General features: G+C 40.1%; 1 protein-coding gene across 2 annotated transcripts; it reads left to right on the forward strand.

The window, feature by feature from the left end:
- Positions 1-139: 139 nt before the first annotated feature.
- On the forward strand, positions 140-23,015 carry LOC137231229 (glycine N-acyltransferase-like). Of its 2 annotated transcripts, none has more exons than XM_067751739.1 (6): positions 140-389; positions 5,767-5,862; positions 9,198-9,305; positions 15,078-15,204; positions 17,331-17,502; positions 21,755-23,015. In XM_067751739.1, the coding sequence occupies exons 2-6, from the start codon at positions 5,785-5,787 to the stop codon at positions 22,155-22,157; spliced, it is 888 nt and encodes a 295-aa protein (XP_067607840.1). In that variant the 5' UTR covers positions 140-389; positions 5,767-5,784; the 3' UTR covers positions 22,158-23,015. The 2 variants fall into 2 exon arrangements, with proteins under 2 accessions (XP_067607840.1, XP_067607841.1); XM_067751740.1 differs by having other exon boundaries at positions 140-317.
- The last annotated feature ends 635 nt before the right edge of the window (positions 23,016-23,650 follow it).

Genomic DNA, 23,650 nt, shown 5'->3' on the forward strand with positions numbered 1-23,650 from the left:
TAAATGGTAGGATGAGAATACAAACCCTTAGTTACAATCAGACTCCCGAATTTGCAGAGGCAGCAGAACATGTGACCCAGAGGGAGGGACCAGGTGCCACTGGATTCCACACCAGCTAACAGTTGAAGCTTCTCCTTGCTGCTTTTAAATAGACAAGGTCTACTTCAACAGCTTCAATTTAGCTATTTCTGTAGAAAAATTACCTAAACACACTTTGCAGTTCCTGGCTGTACTTGCCAGGGTAAAGGGAAGTTCATATTCTGGAAAAGTCTGCTGCTTCTCATTTGTTCCTGGGGACCTTTTTTCGTGGAGACAAGGTGAGGACTCATCTCATTGGAGAGAATCGCTGCTTTGTGACACCTGCCTCCTCATTTTCCTCTCACGACAAGGTGGAAAAAATCAAATGCTCTTGCTGGTTTCCAAATGAAGGGCCGAGCTTACTTATTGACACTTAGGTTGAAGAAAAGGGAGTCTATTCAATTTGAGAAATAATGCATTGCAGGTACTCTGTATACAGCAGGTGTACTGTGGAAAAAATTCTTGGAAGGATTAAACCAGGTTTCGTTCTAAGCAGATAAATGATATGGAGGGATTTGGGAAGCTGGTGGGTGAGTGGAAAAGTAATAACATTTGCAAGGAAGAATGCTGATCCAAGTAACATTTATCTAGCACCTAATGTGCCGAGATACTAAGCAAACATCGTTCTATTTAGTCCTTTAGGAAACTTTCTAAAGGAGGTAGCTTTTTCTTTAGATAAAGGTTAACCAGGAAAGTGAAGTCGTCTGTTCAAAGTCAAAGAGGAAATATGCAGAGGAATGTGGACTAGAATGCAGGCCAGATTTACAGTTAATTCAAATCATGTGAAGAAGAAAGTTAATTTGAAAGACTTTATCAATAATGCTACGGCCATAAAATGTCTTTTTATTTTTAAATTTATTTTTGGCTCTGTTGGGTCTTCGTTGCTGCGCGCAGGCTTTCTCTAGCTGTGGCCAGCAGGGGCTATTCTCCGTTGCAGTGCCCGAGCTTCTTATTGCGGTGGCTTCTCTTGTTGCGGAGCACGGGCTCTAGGCTCACAGGCGTCAGTAGTTGTGGCTTGCGGGCTCCAGAGCGCAGGCTCAGTAGTTGTGGCTCACGGGCTTAGTTGCTTTGCGGCATGTGGGATCTTACTGGACCAGGGCTCGAACCCATGTCCCCTGCATTGGCAGGTGGATTCTTAACCAGTGCACCACCAGGGAAGCCCCCATAAAATGTCTTTCAATATTTTGTTTTCCCTTCTAAATTTATCTTTCTACATCCTTAAAATTCTCGTATATGTTGCATATAGAGTATGTGTAAGCAAAGATTTACGTATTATAATCAGGAATTACGTACTGTTTTATGTTCTACATTTTCTCCTTTTATTTTAGTATTCTCCTGTGTATATGTGTGTGTGTGTGTCATAGTTACTATGTTAATGGTTCCTAGAATTGCAGCATACTAAGAGATCATAATTTATGTAATCTTATCCTAGTGCTAGACATCAAGATTGTGTCTTGTTTGTTCCTATTTGTTAATGTTGTTTTATAAAACTATTCTTTAGAACTCGTTTTCTCTGTTTGAATTGTTCAACATTTTACAAACATTTCCAATAAGGCAAAGGCTGGGTCTGAACTGTGGACTTTGCCCTTTGCCAAAGCTAAAAGCTCACCCTGACTGTACAGTGTTCTAGAGCCTCTTCAGGTTTCAGTCTACCCTATTAACTGGACAATATGTTTGTTGGTGGCGGTGGTGGTACTTTCCACTGTGTGTATGTGTGCATGCCTATATGCAGAGCAGTCTCACGTTATGTGATTTGCAGGTATTATAACAATGTTACAACCCCAGAAATTTGGCATCAAGCTCATTTTGCTTCTGCTTCATTTTACCTCTTACAACATGCTTCTGGATAAAAGGTCACATTTGCCTCTCGGAATGTTAGACTTCCAATATCCTGAGGCTCTCAAGGAGATGGAGCCAATGTCTGGAGACATTTTTGTTTTTCACAATTGAGAGTGGAGGTGTTACTACTGATGGCTAGTGGGTAGAGGCCAGGGACATTACTGTATGTTCTACAGTACACAGAATTGCTTCCCACAGCGAAGAACTGTCTGGACTGAAATAGAAGTAGTGCTAAATATAAGGAACCCTGCTCTAAACTGATCAAGAAGTTTTTTAAAAGAACATGAATTACCAGTAAAGTGTCATCATGAAAAGGTAAATTAAAACCACAATGAGACAACTCTTCACATCCATAGTTTAGCTAAAATTCAAGAGACCAGCAGTCCGAAAATGATACAAAAGAACTTATTTACAAAACAGAAACAGACTCACAGACTTAGAAAACAAATTTATGGTTACCCAAGGGGAAAGGTGTGGGCGAGGGATAAATTAGAAGTTTGGGATTAGCAGATACACACTACTACGTATAAAACAGATAATCAACAAGGACCTACTGTATAGCATAGGGAACTCTACTCAATATTCTGTAATAATTTATGTGGGAAAAGAATCTGAATAAGAATAAATATATGTATATGTATAACTGAGTCAGTTTGCTGTACACCTGAAAGCAACAAAACACTGTAAGTCAAATACATTCAAATATAAAATAAACTTTTAAAAAATAATAATAAATTAAAAGATAAAAAGACCAACAGTCCAAAGCATTGTTGAAGTGTGGAGTAATTGGAACTCTCATGATTTGCTGGTAGGAATGTAAAATGAAACAACTACTTAGAAAACACTGTTTAGCCGTTTCTTATATAGTTAAACATATACTTTCCATTCAATCCAGCTATTCCACTCCTAGGTATTTACCTGAGATAAGTGAAAACATATAACCACTACAAAGCTTTTACATGAATATCCATTGTAGTTCTACTTATTATATCCAAAAAAGGAAAGAAAAGAAACAACCCAAACACCTAACAACAGACGGATGGATAAATAAATTGTAGTATATTTCTACAATGAAATAATACTCAGAAATAAAAATTAACAAACAACTGTTACGTGATCAAATTGTTTTAATCTTAACATCATTATACCACATGAAAAGTACGTAGTATGATTACATTATATTCAATATAAGGCAAACTAATCCATAGTGATAGCTGATCAGTTCCTGAGTAGGCTAGCAGTGGGGAGCAAGTGACTACAAAGAGAAATCAAGAGACACAGGGGATGAAAGGTGGTGATGGTTTCATAGGCATGCACATGTGTCAAACCCATAGAATTGTACCCTACATATGCTTTTAATTATGCCCATTTAAATTATTCAACAATAAATGTATTTTTAAAAGATATAACCACAGCTATAGTAATGCTGTCAAAGACTCTCCCCTCGTCAAACCAGTAAGTGAACATAGGGAACAAAATGGCCTGTTGGTCCCCAAAGAACTGGAGAGCACCTGGGAGTGTGGGGCAGGATATACACATGGAAAAGTCAAGAATATTCACTCATTCAAGCAATCTCAAATCTGTTCACACAGCAGGTTCCAAAAGGTAAATGAGATCTTTGGAACCATAAGCATTTTCCCATTGAAAGTAAGCAACACTGGTTCCATCTCTACAAGTCTGTATCTTAACTGACCATGCCAAAGGGCATATGTTCCTAAAAAGAAGAAAGCCAAGAACATGCTGGACAGAGATCTGGAAAGGTGAAGTGCCTCAGCACAAAAGGACTAAGTACATCAATCTACATTTTTCCTGCTTCCTTCAGGGAATGATAATAATAATGACGTATTAATATTATTCTCTGCTAGGCACTCTGCTAAGAGTTTTACATGCACTTTTTCATTCATTTGGTGCCAGTGCGTGGATTACTTCATTTAATCCTCACGTCCATGATTCTTCCCAGGGCACTATTCTAACTGAAGATGTTCGTATCGTGGTCTGTGTTTAAGTTACATCCCATTCCTTCAATACAGAAGAACAACCCAATGGAATGATTTGAATTACTGTGTAGTTAACGGCCAGGGACAATATTAATAATAACAATAATAAAAATAATAACATTTTGAGTTAATATATGCTGGAAATTTTTCTATGCACTTAATATGTATTCATTCATTTAATTCTCATAGCAATTTTCTAAGATAGGATCTCCTTCCAGAGGATTTATTAATGAGGAAACCAAGGAACAAGGAAGTCAAGTAACTTTTTGAAGATTACATAGCTTGTTAATGGTGACATTGGGATAATCATGGACAAAGATGCACTTGCATATTTAAAGAATCTGTTTGTTCGATGTGACCGACGGGGTTTAATTTCCAAAATATACAAACAGCTCATACAACTCTATAACAACAACAACCAAAAAAAAAACCCAATCGAAAAATGGGCAGAAAACCTAAATAGACAATTCTCCAAAGAAGAAATACAAATGGTCAACAGGCACATGAAAAGATGCTCAACATCACTAATCATTAGAGAAATGCAAATCAAAACTACAATGAGATATCACCTCACACCAGTCAGAATGGCCACCATTAAAAACTTTACAAATAACAAATGCTGGAGAGAATGTGGAGAAAAGGCAACCCTTGTACACTGTTGGTGGGAATGTAAGTTGGTACAGCCACTATGGAAAACAGTATGGAGGTTCCTTAGAAAACTAAAAATAGAATTACCATATGATCCAACAATCCCACTCCTGGGCATATATCCAGAGAAAGCTCTAATTCAAAAAGATACAGGCAGCCCTATGTTCATAGCAGCACTATTCACAATAGCCAAGGCAGGGAAACAACCTAAATGTCCATCAACAGATGAATGGATAAAGAAGATGTGGTATATATACAATGGAATATTACTCAGCCATAAAAAAGAATGAAATAATGCCATTCACAGCAACATAGGTGTAAATAGAGATTATTATACTAAGTGAAGTAAGTCAGAAAGAGAAAGACAAATACCATATGATATCACTTCTATGTGGAATCTAAAATATGACACAAATGAACCTATTTATGAAACAGAAACAGACTCACAGACATAGAGAACAGACTTGTGGTTGCCAAGGGGGACGGGGCAAAGGGAGGGATGGAGTGGGAGGTTGGGGTTAGCAGATGTAAACTATTATATACAGAATGGATAAACAACAAGGTCCTACTGTATAGTACAGGGAACTATATTCAATATCCTATGATAAACCACAATGGAAAAGAATATTTTTAAATATATATATATATATATATATATATATATATATATATATATATATCTGAATCACTTTGCTGTACAGCAGAAATTAACACAGCATTGTAAATCAACTATACTTCAATTTAAAAAAAGAATATGTTTGTTAAAATATATGTGTCTTTAATGACTAAAATTCAGGGTAGTATAAGAAAGTGAAGTGAAAATTATCAGAAAGAGAATCCTGTGCTTTCTGCCCGTCTCATCCTTCCTTGGAGTTGGTGAGGACTTTAATGACAGTGACACCAATAAAAGGCACTGAAGGAGGGCTTGGACGTAGGTATTAGGATAGAATCTTCAGTGCTTGTTTCTTTGTGTCTTCTATGAGGTGGCCCTTTCAGGACTTTTATGATGCCCTTCTAAACTCCTGTCCTTCATAGTAAGGCTAGAAATCTATGGTGACTATACTTTCTCCCCCTCTCCCAAAGCAGTTTTCTAGGCAAATTTATCTCACCTGTTATCTTCTAAGGTTCAGGTAAATGTGTGCCAATCTATTTCTATTGGTTCAGTATCTTCTCATTCCTGGCTGTTTCTTGGTCTTCTCTCTAGGCTAAGGTACCTGCGAAGATGCTCCACTTACAGGGTCCACAGATGCTGCAGATGCTAGAAAAATACTTAAGGAAGAGCCTCCCTGAGTCCTTAAAGGTGAGCATGGGACATTCTTAGGGAACCAAATGGTTGCATCTTCTTGTAATAGAGGTGAGAAAGAGAATGAGCTTTTACTGAGCACCCATTCTGTGGCAGGAACTCACTCATGCTGCATCTCACATAGCACCTCTTGGCAAGGGAGGTCTATTATACTCATGTCCCAGAAGAGGAAACAGGTCTCAGTAATATGACTTGTCTGATACTTTTAAGTGGCAAAAAAAACGCTCCCTGCAGACTCAAAAACATTTCCTTGATTTCTCTTTAAAAGGTTGATCTAAGTACATATTAATTTTTAAACATTTGTGCCCAAGGCAAGGTTAACCACCATGTACCTTCTTGGAACATTTAATAGGTCAACTCTTATTTCTTTGAAATCCAAAAGATTATGCTCTATCCATGGAGGAGACCTAGAAATTATTATATACTATTCATTTTTTTATTGCAGCAATATTTGTTACAAAGTGGCTGGATTTATGCACGTTTTATTTATATTTTTATTTTTAACATTCAGAGGATTGATGAAACGAGTAAAATGCTTTTCTTTCATTTTTTATTTTTTGGCCATGCATCTTTGTGGAATCTTAGTTCCCCGACCCAGGATTGAACCCAAGCCCTTGGCAGTGAAAGCATGGAGTCCTAACCACTGGGCCGCCAGGGAAGTCCCTAAACTGCTTTTTAAAAGCTCCTTTTACACCTAAAGATAGAATCTTAAGTCACATGCAACCACTGCCCAGCACCGGCACCAATGGGGACCTCGAGGTCAGAACAACGCCAGTGCAGTTCATTAGTGGCAATAAAAAGCACTTATAGCCCTTACCTCATCCCAGCCACTGGGCTTTATCTGTGAACTCATATAAACTTCAAAACTCCCATATGAGGAGGGTGTCACTCTTCTCCCTATGTTGTAGATGATGCATCTGACGAAGGAAACTTAAATAACTTGCCCAACTGGTGACTGTTGAGGCCAGAAATATAATCCATTCACCCAATTTCAACTCACCTGAGCCTACCTGTATGCTGTGAGCAAAATAGGTCCTCCACTTCAGATGCTGTTAAGAATGAGGAGAAACTGGATCTCTCATGTATTGTTGGTGGGAATGTGAGACGGTACAGCCACGCTTGAAAAGCAATTTGTAAGTTTCTAACTAATCTTGCAACCAGCACACAACCAGCAATTACAGTCCTGCGCATTTGCCCCAGACAAATACCAGTTTATTTTCACACAAAACTATGCACATGAATGTCTATAACAACCTTATCCATAATAGTGAAAACAACTCAGATGTCCTTCCATAGGCGAATGGCTAAATGAACGGTGGTACATCCATACTGTGGAATGCTACTAAACGACAAAGAAGAAATGACCTATTGATACCTGCCACAATCTGGACGACGCTCCAGAAAATTATGCTGAGTAAAAAAAAAGCCAATCCCAAGGGATGACATGCTACATGAGTCCATTAATATAAAATTCTTGAAATAACAAAATTATAGAAGTGGAGAAGAGATTGATGGTTGCTGGAGGTGAAGGAGGACGTGAGTAGTGGAGGGTAACGGGTGTGACTCTGAAGAGCAATACGAGTGATGTTCGTGGTGATGAAACTGTTCCACATCTTGACCGTATCAATGTCAAAACCCTGGTTGTGGTATTCTACCGGCACAGAGACACTAGGTCTCTGCACTTTACCAAGTTCACACAGTAAGTGGCCAGGGTTTTATTCCAGGCAGGTTAACCCTTGAAGCCAAGTACTAACCATTATGCTCATCCACTGGGCATAACGCCTTGGACATTGGTCGATAAAGTTACATATTTCAATTTCTATTATTAGTTTTGTCAAGAACATGCACCCTAATCCTACCATGGGAGTTAGGTTGATGACAGTGACATCGCATTGGTTCTGTGGCTAAAAGGGCAGACTCAGCGTCCAGCCTGTCTGGGTCTGTGCCTGCCTCTTCCACCGTCAAGCTGTATGTCGACACCACATCACTTAACTTTTACATGCTTTTGTTTTCTCATACAAAAAGGGAGTAATGAGGGACTTCCCTGGTGACCCACGGTTAGGACTTGGTGCTTTCACTGCCCAGGGCCTGGGTTCGATCCCTGGTGGGGGAACTAAGATCCCACAAGGCACACAGCCAAAATAAAAAGAAGGGAGTAATGAGAGCTCTAACCTCTTGGGGTTATTGTCAGGATGAGAAGACTTTTTGTTGAACAGGTGGAACTGTGCCTTGCACACAGAGAAGATATGCAGATATTAGCCACTGTTATTACAGATCAGACCATAAATTTACAGTGGGGTGAATTGTGGATGCATCTTAGGTGAGGCTAATGCTTTGAAAGGCCTGGCATGATTTGGGGTGAGTTGAATCTATTCACTTTTCTCAATCTTAACCATTTGTAAACCATCCTTTTACTCTGGGAAAGAGAAAGGTAAGCATTCTTCTACGGGTAGACTATCTGGCTTTATTTTTATTTGCTATAAAAGGACCAAAGAGACAATTGTCCCTGACCTTTAATTACTATAGCCTCCACTTATTGGTAGGAAATATTTACCTTTACCAGAGGATAATTTAAAAATATATGTTAAAAAGCCTTAAACATGTAGATAACTTTAGGCCCAGCAATCTCCCTTCTAAAAACCTTCCCTAAGCAAATATCAGGTACATATGCAAAGATTTCTACAAAAAGATATTCTTTGAAGGGTCATTGTTTACACTGAAAAGTTGGAAACACCTGGAGTGGAGTGTATCTGATATTTTTCATTTTTTGTGAAGTTTGTTGTGTGTGTACATGAATAGAAGGAAATTTATTAAAGATTTTATTAAATTCTACAATGGGAGAGTTCATAACTTTTATTCATAAGTTTCATTGGTCTGAATATTTTCTATATGAATATATATATATATATATATATATATATATATATAATTTCTTTTTTTTTGCGGTACACGGGCCTCTCACTGCTGTGGCCCCTCCCGCTGCGTAGCACAGGCTCCGGACGCGCAGGCTCAGTGGCCATGGCTCACGGGCCCAGCAGCTCCGCAGCATGTGGGATCTTCCCGGACCGGGGCACGAACCCGTGTCCCCTGCATCGGCAGGCGGTCTCCCAACCACTGCGCCACCAGGGAAGCCCTATATGAATATTTTTTAAAGATATATTTATTGGGGCAAAAATTAGAACCTAAAAAACGGTCTGCAGAAATTCTCATTAGGTGCCTTCCAATCAAAAAATTTCATTATTTCATAGAAATAAACCTTGTCCTGATCAAACAAGGCACTTTGCCATCTCTTCCTAATAAGCTGACCCTCTCACTTTGTCCGGATACTGCAGGTTTATGGGACCACCTTCCACATGAACCAGGGAAACCCTTTCAAGCTACAGGCCCTGGTGGACAGGTGGCCTGATTTTAATACAGTGGTTATCCGTCCTCAGGAGCAGGTAAGGTGCCAGATGTGGAATGAATATGCATGTATGTTCGTATTTGCTATGTGCTTACCATGCACCTGGCAATGTGGTAGACCCTGGGATTATAGAAATGAATCGAGGTGTTGGTTAACAAGTCCTTGTCCTCAAAAAGCCCACAGCCTGGAGGAGATTATAGATAAATACACAGATAAATTACAGCGTCGTGTGAAACAGGCAGGATCAAAACACAGATAGCATCCTGCTGCTGCTTAAGACCAAACACACTTTGTCATTTCTTGCACCCAGTTTGTGGGAATAGAGGCAACCAGTGGGAGGTTGTGGTAATGTAGGATTATGTAGATGGTCACTTTTGTTAAAGGTATCAAAGGAGCATTTCCCAGGCTAGAATTTTGCATTGTAATAAATGAAACCCATTTTAAACCCTTAACCCAAGGGGAAAAAAATATTTCCTACCTTTTAAAAACACCAGTTTTGAAACCACACCGACTCATTCATGCTAACTCAAAACTTCTCATTGTGATACTGTCTTCCCATTGAGATACTGCAGGGTGTTATAACCTACTGTCATCAATAAAGCAAATAAAACAGGGCAGGAAAAAGACTATATGTGGTAGAGGTTGCAGGGAGAGGATCAGAAATGCTTCTTAGTAGAAATTTTACCAAAACTGGATGTTGAAGGCAAATAAGATTTTTTACATGGTGTCGGGGAAGGACTGCCCTCAAAGCAGAGGAAATAGTAGTTGCAAGCCATAAGGTCTGAAATAACAGAGTGAACTAAGGAAAACTGAGGAGCAAATGACATAGTTGGAACTGTCGTTTACATATTGTATGATAATTTTTTAATTAGTGAAATTGAATAGCTAAGACATTTCAAAAATAAAACATATAATGATATTTTAAAATATCAAGTAAAAATCTAAAATGTTAATGTAAATGTATTTTATAGAACTTATATAGCAGTGAAATTGGTAAGAAATATTATTCAAAATAACCAAATTAAATAATCTGAAAATGAAGACTTTTAATTATTGATAGAAACCTGAGCTACTTTCAAAAATACAGTCTTAAAAATAAGAGTTGTCCAGCTTTACGAGCGATTGTTGACATATAAGATTTTGTAAGTATAAAATGTACAATGTGTAGATTTGATACACATATATCATTAAACGATTCCCACCATAGCTTTAGCTAACACTCCATCAGGTCACATAATTACCATTTCTTTTTTTTGGTGAAAACATTCAAGATCTACTTTCTTAGAGACTTTCAAGTACAGTTGACCCTTGAACAACATGGGCTTGAACTGCACGAGTCCACTTATATGCGGATTATTTTCAATAATTACATGCTACAGTACGACACCACCTGAGGACGGTTGAATCTGTGGATGCAGAACAGCAGATACAAGGGCTGACTGTAAAGCTATATGTGCGGATTTTCAATTGCATGGAGCGTTGGGGTCCATAACCCCTGCATTGTTCAAGGGTCAACTGTATATAATACAGCCTTGTTAACTATAATCCCCATACTGTATATTAGATCCTCAGAATTTATTTATCTATCTGGCACAAACTAGAAGTTTGTACCTTTTGATATCTCCGCGTTTCCCCCACCTAAGCCTCCCCAGCCTCTAGTAACCACCATCCAACTCTCTGTGTCTATGATTCAGCTTTTTAAGATTCCACACATAAAGAAGGTCATACAGTATTTGTCTTCCTCTGTCTGACTGATTTCACTTAGCATAACGCCTACAAGGTCTATCCATGTTGGCACAAATGGCAGGAGTTAATTCTTTCTTGTGGCTGACTGAAATTCCATTGTAAAGATATGCCACATTTTCTTTATCCAATCATTTTTTTCCCCATATTTTGGCTATTGTGAATAATGTTGCAATGAACATGGAGTGCAGGTATCTCTTTGAGATCCTGTTTTCATTTGCTTTGGCTATATACCCAGATGGGATTCCTGATTCATATGACAGTTCTATTTTTAATTTTTGGAGGAATCTCCATACTGTTTACATAGTGGCTACACCAATTTACATTCCCACCAACAGTGCACAGGGCTCCCTTTTCTCCAGAGCTTCCCCAGTACTTGTTATCTCTTGTCCTTTTCTTTCTTTTTTTTTTTTTTTAAAATTAATTAATTTATTTGTATGTTTATTTTTGGCTGTGTTGGGTCTTCGTTTCCGTGTGAGGGCTTTCTCTAGTTGTGGCAAGCGGGGGCCACTCTTCATCGCGGTGCGCGGGCCTCTCACTATCGTGACCTCTCTTGTTGCGGAGCACAGGCTCCAGCTGCGCAGGCTCAGTAGTTGTGACTCACGGGCCCAGTTGCTCTGCAGCATGTGGGATCCTTCCAGACCAGGGCTCGAACCCATGTCCCCCACACCGGCAGGCAGACCCCCAACCACTGCGCCGCCAGGGAAGCCCATCTCTTGTCCTTTAGATGATAACCATTCTGGTATGTATGTGGTCTTGATTTGCATTTACCTGATAATTAGTGATGTAAAGCACTTTTTCATGTATCTGTTGGCCATTTGTATGTCAATTCCTCTGCCCATTTTTAATGGGATTGTTTGGGGTTTTTTATATTATATTGTATGAGTTTTTAAAATATGTTTTGGGTACTAACCCCTTGTCTGATATGTGATTTGAAAGTATTTTCTCCCATTTGATAGGTGTCTCTTCATTTTGTTGATTTTTTCTTTGGCTGTGCAGAAGCTTTTTAGTTTGATGTAGTCCCCATTGTTGATTTTTTGCCTTCTTTTCTTGTGCTTTTGGTGTCATATCCAAAACATCATTGCTAAGACCAATGTCAAGGAGATTTATCTCTATATTTTCTTGTAGGTTTTTTAAGTTTCAGTACTTATGTTTAAGGCTTCAGTCCATTTTGAGTTAACTTTTTGAGTGGTGTAAGATTGGTTCTTCTGCAAGTGATTATTAAGCTTTCCCAATACCATTTATTAAAGAGACTATTCTTTCCTGATTGAGTGTTCTTGGATCCCTTGTCAAATATTAGTTGATCATATATGTGAGAGCTTATTTCTGGGCTCTCAATTCCATTCCATTTGTCTATGTGTCTATTTTCATGCCAATACCTTACTGTTTTGATTTCTACAGCTTTGTAGTATAGTTTGAAATCAGAAAGTATGAAGCCTCCATATTTGTTCTTATTTCTCAGGATTGCTTTGTCTAGTCAATCTTTTGTGGTTCCATATAAGTTTTAGGATTTTTTTTCTATTTCTGTGAAAATGCTATTGGAATTTTGATAGAGGTTGCATTGAATCTACAGATGGCTTTGGGTAATATGATTATTTTAACAAAATTAATTCTTTCAATCCATGAAACCTTAACCAATTCATTAACCATAAATCCAAATGTATGTCTTTCCATTTGTTTATGTCTTCTTCAATTTCTTTCATCAAAGTTCTATAATAGGGCTTCCCTGGTGGCGCAGTGGTTGAGAGTCTGCCTGCCGATGCAGGGGACACGGGTTCGTGCCCCGGTCCGGGAAGATCCCACATGCCACGGAGCGGCTGGGCCCGTGAGCCATGGCCGCTGGGCCTGCGCATCTGGAGCCTGTGCTCCGCAACGGGAGAGGCCACACCAGTGAGAGGCCCGCATACAGAAAAAAAAAAAAAAAGTTCTGTAATAGCCTTCTTTTTTCTCTTGTTATCATTCTTGGCTTAAAGTCTATATTGTCTGATACAAGTGTAGCTATTCCTGCTGTCTTTTGGTTTCTATTTGTATGGTATGCCGTTTTCATCCCTTCACTTTGAGCCTATGTGTTTCCTTAAAGCTTAAAGTCTCGTAGGCAACACAGAGTTGATCTTTTTTTTTTTTAATCCATCTAGCTACTCTATATATTTTGATTGGAGAATTGAATCAATTTACACTTAGAGTACTTATTGACAGGTAAGAACTTATTAATGCCACCCTATTGTTTTCTGCTGTTTTGTAGTCCTCTTGTTCCTTTCTTCCTCTTGCAACTTTCCTTTGTGAACTGATGCTTTTCTGTGGCGGTAAACTTTGATTCTTTTCTCTTATCTTTTGTAAATCTACTGTAGGTTTTTGCTTTGTGATACCATGAGGCTTATGTAAAACATATTATAAATATAAGAGTCTATTTTACTCTGATAACAATTTAACTTTGATTGCATACAAAAACTCTATCCTTTTGCTCTCCATTTTATGTTTTTTTAATGTCACTATTTATATTTTTTATATTGGATATCCATTAACAAATTATTGTAGCTATAGATATTTTAATATTTTGTCCTTTAATCTTTATACTAGAGTTAAGTGGCTAAAAACCATAACATTACTATATGAGAATATTCTGAATCTGACTATATGCTTACTTTTACCAGTATGCTGTATATTTTCATATGTTTTTATGTTACTAATTAGCATCCTTTCCTTTCAATGTGAAGAACTCCTTTTGGCATTTCTTTTTTTTTTTTTTTTCAGAAGGAATCGGAACATTTTATTCAAGCCAAATTTGAGGATTATAACCTGGGAAGAGCATCTCAGAAAGCTCTGAGAACTGTTCCCCTTTCCGTATTTCTTATAAGTCAGGTCTTTTGGTGATGAACTTCCTCAGTTTTTGTTTGTTCGTGAAAGTTAGTGAAACATCGAAAAAAATGTTCCAATTCTTTCTTAAAAAAAAAAAAGAAACGCTAAAAGGAGTTCTTCAAGCTGAAAGGAAAGGATGCTAATTAGTAACATAAAAACATATGAAAATATACAGCATACTGGTAAAAGTAAGCATATAGTCAGATTCAGAATACTCTCATATAGTAATATGGTTTTTAGCCACTTAACTCAAGTATAAAGATTAAAGGACAAAATATTAAAATATCTATAGCTACAATAATTTGTTAATAGATGTCCAATAAAAAAACAAATATCACAAACAAATAGTGATAGCAAGATATTAAAAATGATATCTTGCTATCTTTTCTGAAGAACAACTTTGCTGGGTAAAGTATTTTTGGTTGGCAGTTTATTTCTTTCAGCACTTTGAATATATTGCCCCCATCTTCTCATGGCTTGCAAGGTCTCTGAGAAATCTGCTGATAGCCTTTTGGGGGGGTTTGACAGTTTTATTATAATGTGTCTAAGAGAGGTTCTCTTTAAGTTGACTGTTTGGTGACCTACGAGCTTCATAAACTTGTGTATCCAAATTTCTCTCAAGATTTGGGAAGTTCTCAGCCATTATTTCTTTAAATAAACTTTCTTCCCCCTTGGAAGTTTTTATTATTATTATTATTTTGCGGTACGCGGGCCTCTCACTGTTGTGGCCTCTCCCGTTGCGGAGCACAGGCTCCGGATGCGCAGGCCCAGCGGCTATGGCTCACGGGCCCAGCCGCTGCATGGCACGCAGGATCCTCCCGGACCGGGGCACGAACCCGCGTCCCCTGCATCGGCAGGCAGACTCTCAACCACTGCGCCACCAGGGAAGCCCGTTCTTCAAGCTTCTTAATGAGTTTTATGGAGGGATAGAGAAATAATTTTAAATGGATCATTTTTGCTTGGTTTGAAAATTTAAAGCAATAACTGAGTTAGGAGTAGTTTTGTTCAGGACATTTTTCATTGTTAATTGAATCAGGGAGTCCTTGACTTGATCTCATAATGTAAATAATCCTTCAATAAAATCAATACAACGAAAAAGCTAATATTTTAGTATTTAAAAGTGTCATAAGATAATGGAACCCTGAAAACGAATATGGCAATCACTAAATACAAGCATTTTGGTTGATTCTACTTTTCCCAACCCAAACAGGAGATGACAGATGACCTTGATCACTACACCAATACTTACCAAGTCTACTCCAAGGACCCTAAGAAATGTCAGGAATTCCTTGGTTTGCCAGAAGTCATCAACTGGAAGCAACATTTGCAGATTCAAAGTAAGGGAACTGGGATGTGTGCTGGCTACTGAGATCTCCCATGTCTGTATCTGTAGTGTCACTTTTCATTTTGGATGACAGCCCTACATCCTCTATATCTTTACTCCAAGTCCTAGACACTCAGCCTGCTGTCCATTCTTTCTCTCAGCTGCCACCACTACCTCCATAGTTGTTAGTTCACAAACTTATTTGGGAGCTTCCCAGGTGAAATCTGAAACCAGCCCCCATGTACATGTATGGCAAGGAGAGGCCTAAGAAAGGGGCAAACCACTTCCGATTGGTAGGTGGCAAGTTTAATAAGCAGGGGAACTTCCAGGCTTGTTTCCCACAGGAGACTGCAGGATGAGTATATCACCTCACCCACCTGCCAAAATCTTAAACATTTATATAGTGGCCTTAACTGGGTTCAGTCATGTACCCAATCCAGATATCTCAACACCACATTTCAATCTCAAGGCTGTGTCCTTGAAGCAGCTTCTGGGAGCTGGGAAGGCAAGTGGGAAGCACCTTCCAAGGAGGGGAGGGAGTGGGGAACCTCCAATTGCCTGGGTCCAGCTCATGAGTCAACAGGTAGCACGTCTTCTTGATGAGCTCCTCCAACAATAGTGAATTAGAACTTGAAGACTGCAGTACATGGGGTTTACATAGGAAATCATGAATAACATAATTTCTGAATAGCTAAGGATTCGTGGTTTATTCCAGGATGTATTAGGGAGATTGAATATGGGAGCAGAGCTTTCCTTCTGTCTCATCTCCGTTTTATCATTGTCTTATTTACGAAGGAGGAATTTAGTAGTTAAGAATGTATTTGGGAATTCCCTGGTGGTCCAGTGGTTAGGACTCTGTGCTCTCACTGCCAGAGGCCTGGCCCAGGTTCGATCCCTGGTCGGGGAACTAAGATTCCACAACAAAGATCTCCCAAGCTATTGTGCGGCCAGAAAAAAAAAAAAAAGTATTCTCTGGAGTCAGACTACCTAAAATTGTGACCTTGTTGGGCCTGTTAGTAGTTATGTGATCTAAGGCAAGGAACAAACTCTCTGTGGATCAGTTTCCTTATATATAAAAATAAGGATTAGGGCTTCCCTGGTGGCGCAGTGGTTGAGAGTCCGCCTGCCGATGCAGGGGACACTGGTTCGTGCCCCAGTCCGGGAAGATCCCACATGCCGCGGAGTGGCTGGGCCTGTGAGCCATGGCCGCTGAGCCTGCGCGTCCGGAGCCTGTGCTCCGCAACGGGAGAGGCCACAACAGTGAGAGGCCCGTGTACTGAAAAAAAAAAAAAATGAGGATTAGAATAGTACCCAAAACATAAGCCATTTAAAGATTGAATAAGATCTTGAATGAGAAGTGCTCAGCATCATGGCTGATTTTATCAGTTAGGTTTTCAAACCATCCCCAGAGAGTGACTGCAAACCACAGTCATTTATTAGCTCATGATTTTGTGGGTCAGCAATTTGGACTAGGCTCAGCTGGGTGATTCTTCTGCTGGTCTCTCCTAGATTCACCCATGTAGCTGCAGTCAGCTGGGGGTTTTCAGTGAGCTGGTAGGACTAAGTTAGCCATAATCTCAAGTTTGGCTGTTAATGCTGGCTTTGTGTGTGCTGGCTACTGGCTGTGCTGATCAAGTGGCTTGGGCGGTGTATAGAAGTCACAGGTTCTCAAGAGCAGAGAGAAAAGGCAAACCTCCATGCATAGTCACTTTTCAAGCTTTTTACTGATTCATATTTGCTATTTTTCTATTGGCCAAAGCAAGTTTCATGGTCAAGCCCATAGTCAGTTAAGGAGAAAAAAATCAAGATAGTGAAGAGGAACAAACTCAGACCACTGTAGCAGCCATCTACTATACTGAGTGCATAGAATTTTTCAATCAATTTTGGTTATTATCTTTATACCTCATCTTCTTTGATGGTCATAACTGTACTGTGATGTATTCAGGAATTGTAGTATTATCCCAATTTTGAATTATTTTAAAATATGAGAGTGATTTGCCATTATCCCATAGAAGTCTTTTCATGATGGGACACGAGTTTTAATAATTCGAAACCTGCAAACTTTGCAGCCGTTGGACAGCTTTTTCCTGACACTTAAAGGAACAGTGATATCTCATATAATTCATTTCCTCCATCTAGGTTCACAGTCCAGCCTGGATGATGTGATAAACAATCTTGCGGCTATTAAATTGGGCAAGGTGAAGCGAACACAGTGCTTTCTCTATATGGTCTCTGAGACAACAAAGAAATTGGCTACTTCCTTGCTGGATGCAAAAAACGTATCACCCAATGGTGATAAATACAAGTCCATGTAAGTCTGAAAGAAGTTGCTCTGGGGAATTCCCTGGTGGTCCAGTGGTTAGGACTCTGCACTTTCACTGCCTGCCGAGGGCAGAGGTTCAATCCCTCTGGTCTGGGAACTAATTAAGATCCCGCCCGCAGGCTGCGCGGTGCGGCAAAAAACAAAAACAAAACAAAACAAAAAAGGAAGAAGCCTCATATCTGTCACCACTGAATTAGCCAGCACATTCTAGGACAGTCGCAGAAAAGCACAACGAACTGGAGCGCCTTTAAACAGCAGAAATTTATTCTCACAGTTCTGGAGGCCAGAAGTGCCAAGTCCATGGGTTGGCGAGCCTCTGTTCCCTTCAAAGCCTCTGGGAGGGAATCCTTCTTTGCCTCTTCCAGATTCTGGTGGCTCTAGGCATTCCTTGGCTTGTGGCTTTGATACCAACCAGGGTTCTTGGCCTTCCCCAATCAATAGAAACTGATTAGAGGCCAGACAAGAAGTTCAGGTAAGGCTTTATTGGGGCCCCTGCTGCAGCAGTGGGGAGAGAGAACAAACCACAGGTTCCCTGGTTGAGGCAGGGGGTCGAGCTGGCTCCTTATATGGGGTGAGGGTAGGGGTGTGTCCAGGGGTCGGGCCAGAGGGGTGGCTTAGGTGTTTTGCCCATCCCTTTGGTGGTGTTGTGTGCAGGGGGCATGCGCAGTACCCAGCTTTTGCTCCCGACACCCTGTTTTTTGCTCCTGGCTCTTCAGAAGTGGGAATTGGGCGTTTTGGGTCTTTTTGTCCCTTTGTCCATAATTTGCCACAAGTGCACATGCACACAGTTATTTTTAGTTTCTTTGTATTTTGTTGCCCGAGGAGAAGTTTGTCCAGGTGCAAGCCTTGTAGCACTGCAGCAAAGGGTTCCAGGTCCCAGCCTGTCTCAGCTTCATCTCTCTCATTTCTGAATTTGCCTTCACATGGGCTTCTCTGTGTGTGTCTGTGTCTTTTCTTCTGTCTATTATAAGGACACTTTTGATTGGATTAAAGGCCCACTAGATAATCCAGGATGATTTCATGTTGGGATTCTCAATGTACTTACACCTGCAAGGATGCCTTTTCTGAATAAGGTCACATTTTCCGGTTCCAGGTGGGCACACCTTTCGAGTGGACACACCATTCAACCCACTATACCTCTTACCTTCTCTTCCAGCTTTTGCTTTGGTCTCCTAACCATCCATTTTCTGCCAAGCAGCCAGAGTAATCTTTTTTTAAAAAAAATGCACATTAGACCATGTTCTTCCCCTGCTTAAAAGACTCGAGTACTTCCCATCTCACTTGGAAATAATTCGGAACTCCAACGTGACCCTATAAGAGCCAACACCCATCTACTTTTTAGACCTCATCTCCTCTCTTGCTTACTGCCCCCAACAACACTGGTCTTCCTCCTGCCATCGATCATTGTAAGCTCAGGCTTTTTTTTTTTTTTTTTTTTTTTTTTTTATTTTATTTTTTAGACAGCAGGTTCTTATTAGTTATCTATCTTATATGTATTAGTGTATATATGTCAATCCCAATCTCCCACTTCATCCCACCCCCCCATCCCCCTTTCCCCCACTGCTGTCCATATGTTTGTTCTCCACATCTGTGTCTCTATTTCTGCCTTGCAAACAGGTTCATCTGTACAATTTTTCTAGATTCCACATATATGCATTAATATACGATATTTGTTTTTCTCTTTCTGACTTACTTCACTCTATATGACAGACTCTAGGTCCATCCACATCTCTACAAATGACCCATTTTCGTTCCTTTTTATGGCTGATTAATATTCCATTGTATATATGCACCACATCTTCTTTATCCATTCATCTGTTGATGGGCATTTAGGTTGCTTCCATAACCTGGCTATTGTAAATAGTGCTGCAATGAACATTGGGGTGTGTGTGTCTTTTTGAATTATGGTTTTCTCTGGGTATATGCCCAGTAGTGGGATTGCTGGGTCATATGATAATTTTATTTTTAGTTTTTTAAGGAACCTCCATACTGTTTTCCATAGTGCTTGTATCAATTTACATTCCCACCAGCAGTGCAAGAGGGTCCCCTTTTCTCCACACCCTCTCCAGCATTTGCTGTTTCTAGATTTTCTGATGATGCCCATTCTGACTGGTGTGAAGTGATACCTCATTGTGGTTTTGATTTGCATTTCTCTAATATTTAGTGATGTTGAGCAGCTTTTCATGTGCCTCTTGGCCATCTGTATGTCTTCTTTGGAGAAATGTCTATTTAGGTCTTCTGCCCATTTTTTGATTGGGTTGTTTGTAAGCTCAGGCCTTTTGAGTCAGCTTTTCCCTCTGCCACCACCCCACCCAATCCTGACACACATGACTTCTTTTGCTGTTCAGAACTGCTCAAATGTCACCTTCCAGAGAGTCCAGCTAGACCACTCCACCTAAAATCACTTCCCAGTTATTTTCCACACATGACCCACTTTTATTTTCTTTGTAGCACTTATGATTATTTGAAATTAGGTAATTTAGTTAACGATCTTACTTACTGGATGTTTGAACTCTCCCCAACAACGTTGCAAACCCACGAGAGAGAGCAGGTACCTTCCCTGTCTTGTTCACTGATAGATCTTCCACAGCTAAAACAGTGCCTGGTATATAGTAGGTATTTAATAAATGTGTTCAGTAAATTCACTTGACAAACAAATTTTTCCAATAAAGAGAATTTCAACAAATAATATATTTTCCCCCATTGATGTCCAGTCTAACACTGAATAGAACTGAACACTGACGGTGGAGATTTGAGCTAAAGATGCCCAGTCCCATGGCCTTCCGTCTGTACTGCTGGGAGAGTTTTATTCACTTTGTATCAAAGAACCTCTCTGGATCCCCTTGTCTGCACTGTAGGATAAACAGGATGGGAGATATTATCCCCATTTTCCCGACAGAAAACAGACTCAGATGATGAAATAGCTTGTTCAGGTCCCATGGATGGTTAAGGGCATAGTGGGCTTGAGTCTAGATCTCCTAGTTTCACCTTGTGGGCTCTTTCCAGGACACCCCCCAAAGCCCCTTTACAGCCTGCAGATGCCATCAGATTCAGTGTTCTGTGCCTTGGGGGCTGCCTGCACTTCATGTCACTGCCCCTTTCTGGACTTCAACCTCCCCACTTGTTCAACATGGTAGCCAAGGACCTTCGGACAACAACATTTTAAGCTCTGGCTTCACTGCTTGCTAGCATGTGCTTTGGGGCACTTGTTTATATCTCTGCAACGTTTTCCTTCTGTGTAAAATAAGGATAAGAACACCCGCCCTATCTAGATTGGAAAGTTGCAGCGGAGGCCAAATGAAACAATTGTAGCTAATTTCTGTAGAGGATTTATTATCTGCCAGGTGCTTGTTCTAAGCCCCTACATCCATTGACTCATTTAAGCCTCACAATGATTCTATAAAGGAGGTGTGATTATCATCCTTATTTATTAGATGAAGAAATAGAGGAAGTGGGAAATGAAGTAATCAGCCCCAAATCACCCAAGGAGTCAGATTATGAATCTAGATAGCCTGGCTACAGAGCACTTATGCTTAAATATGCTCCTATTCCCCTCTCAGAACAATTGGGGCAGGGGACAAATAAAATACTCCACAGTACATGTGATATTGTTACCGAGCCAAACTTGGGTCCACTTGCAGTAAAGCCAATCTACTAACACCAGGTTGTGGTGAAGGAAAGTACAGCATTTATTGCAGGGTACCAAGCAAGGAGAATGGGCAGCTCATGCTCAAAGGACTCGAACTCCCCAATGGCTTTCAGGGAAGGGGTTTTAAAGTCAGTGTGAGGGAGGTTGCTGCAGGGTTGTGGTCAGCTTGTGCACAATTCTTGGATTGGTTGGCATCAAGGTGAAGTTTCAAGCATCATCAACCTCCTGGTTTCAACCAGTCTAGGGTCTATGTTCTTGAGATGAGCAGTTTTCATCTGGTGGGGATCTGCTTCCTATAAAAACAACTTAGAAATGTGTGTCAGGCCCTTATCAATATCTTGTAGAGAACTGTGAGTTCAGTGATTCTGCCATGTGGCAGATTTATAGTCTAAATTGTTGCCAGTTTCTCAGCCCAACAGCTCTTCTGTTTCTAGATCTTCACATTTTCTAATCATTAACTCTGTTAGCCTTTTGACACTGAAGGGAGGTCTGGGAGACTAAAGCAAAAGTTTTTATTTCAAAGGACAGGGATAAACAGGCTTGTATACAGTTTCAATATTATGAGCTATTCTTTCCCCTTGTTCCCAATAGCCATCAAAATGTGTTGAAACTCTCATCCCTGGATCCTACCCATGCTGCCTTGGTGAATAAATTCTGGCATTTTGGTGGCAATGAGAGGAGCCAGCGGTTCATCGAGCGCTGTATCCGGACCTTCCCCACCTTCTGCCTGCTGGGGCCTGAGGGGACCCCTGTATCCTGGGCCCTAATGGACCAGACAGGAGAGCTGCGGATGGCAGGCACCATACCTGAGTACCGGGCCCAGGGCCTCATCACCTACCTCATCTATGTCCAGGTTCAGGCTCTAGACAAACTTGGCTTCCCCATGTATTCCCATGTAGATAGGGCCAATCACATCATGCAAAAACTGAACTTCAAGCTGCAGAATATCTCTGTGTCCAGTGACTGGAACCAGTGGAACTTCGTGCCTCTGTGAAGCAGACCTGAACACAAGACAGTGTTGAATGGACAGGGCATGTGGCTGGAGGAGCTGATGGGTGATGGAGAGAGGAGAGAGGGAATAAAATGTAATCAATGGTAATGAAGGGTCCTGAGCTCTGAGGAAGCAGTGATGGGTAGTGAACAGGATAGCCTCAGTCTCTGTGCTCAAATACCTCCCAGGATTCCCTTACTTTCCTCAGTAGGAAACAGGCCAGGCACCCCAGCTGTCTGGCTGGTACAGCTCCTACACTTCCAGCATCCTAGTCATGCTTTATATTTAGTTGCATGCTTTTCTGCATTGTTCTTCCTGGAACTACTAGCTCACTGACCCTTTCCAATTTGCCAGAAGGATTGTAATAATTTGTGGGTTCTAGGACTTTTTCCCTCTGGCTTTCTATGTGTTGTTTTTAATTGACTATAGAGTCACATGTCTTCTGAGTAGCTCTTTGAATATCCTCCTTTCCCAGGTCACTTCTTAAGCCTTGTATTATAATCACATGAAATATACTATACACACATACCACACATTTCTATATCTATAGATATAGATGGTGTGTGTGTGTGTGTATAATGCAGCAGAGATAATTAAAACAAAAAGACTGACTGGCATTAATATCTTCTTTTGCAACTCCTACTTCAGGAAAGAGATACTAACGTTGTTTCTGTCCTCTGAAATTGCACAAGGTGAGAGCTGGGAGTTTCAGATTTACTGGGGGCTTACTGAGGACTAGCCTGGGAAACAGTTTCTCAGATAGCTCTGAGGAACTCCTCCAAAGAGGTAAGGGGGAAAAGAATGGTACAAATGAACTTATTTACAAAATAGAAACAGACTCACAGATTTAGAGAAGGAATTTATGGTTACTGGGGTGGGGTGGGGTGGGGGAGGGGGAAAAGTGGGAGAGGGGATGTTTAGGGAGCTTGGGATTGACATGTACACACCGCTATATTTAAAATGGATAATCAGTCCTAGCCATGGCAATCAGAGAAGAAAAAGCAATAAAAGTAATAAAAATTGGAAATGAAGAAGTAAAACTGGCACTATTTGCCAGTGACATGATACTATACATAGAAAATCCTAAAGATGCCACCAGAAAACTACTAGAACTAATCAATGAATTTGGTAAGGTTGCAGGATACAAAATCAATGCACAGAAATCTCTGGCATTCCTACACACCAACAACAAAAAATCAGAAAGAGAAATTAAGAAATCACTCCCATTTACCATTGCAAGAAAAAGGATAAAATATCTAGGAATAAACCTGCTTAAGGAGGCGAAAGACTTGTACTCAGAAAACTATAAAACACTGATGAAAGAAATCAAAGATGACATAAACAGATGGAGAAATATACAATGTTGTTGGATTGGAAGAATCAATATTGTGAAAATGACTTACTGCCCAAAGCAATCTACAGACTCAGTGCAATCCCTATCAAACTACCAATGGTATTCTTCACAGAATTAGAACAAAAAATCTTATAATTCGTAT

Source organism: Pseudorca crassidens, chromosome 9 (genome assembly GCF_039906515.1).
Source record: "Pseudorca crassidens isolate mPseCra1 chromosome 9, mPseCra1.hap1, whole genome shotgun sequence".
In the NCBI taxonomy this organism is placed as follows: Eukaryota; Metazoa; Chordata; class Mammalia; order Artiodactyla; family Delphinidae; genus Pseudorca; species Pseudorca crassidens.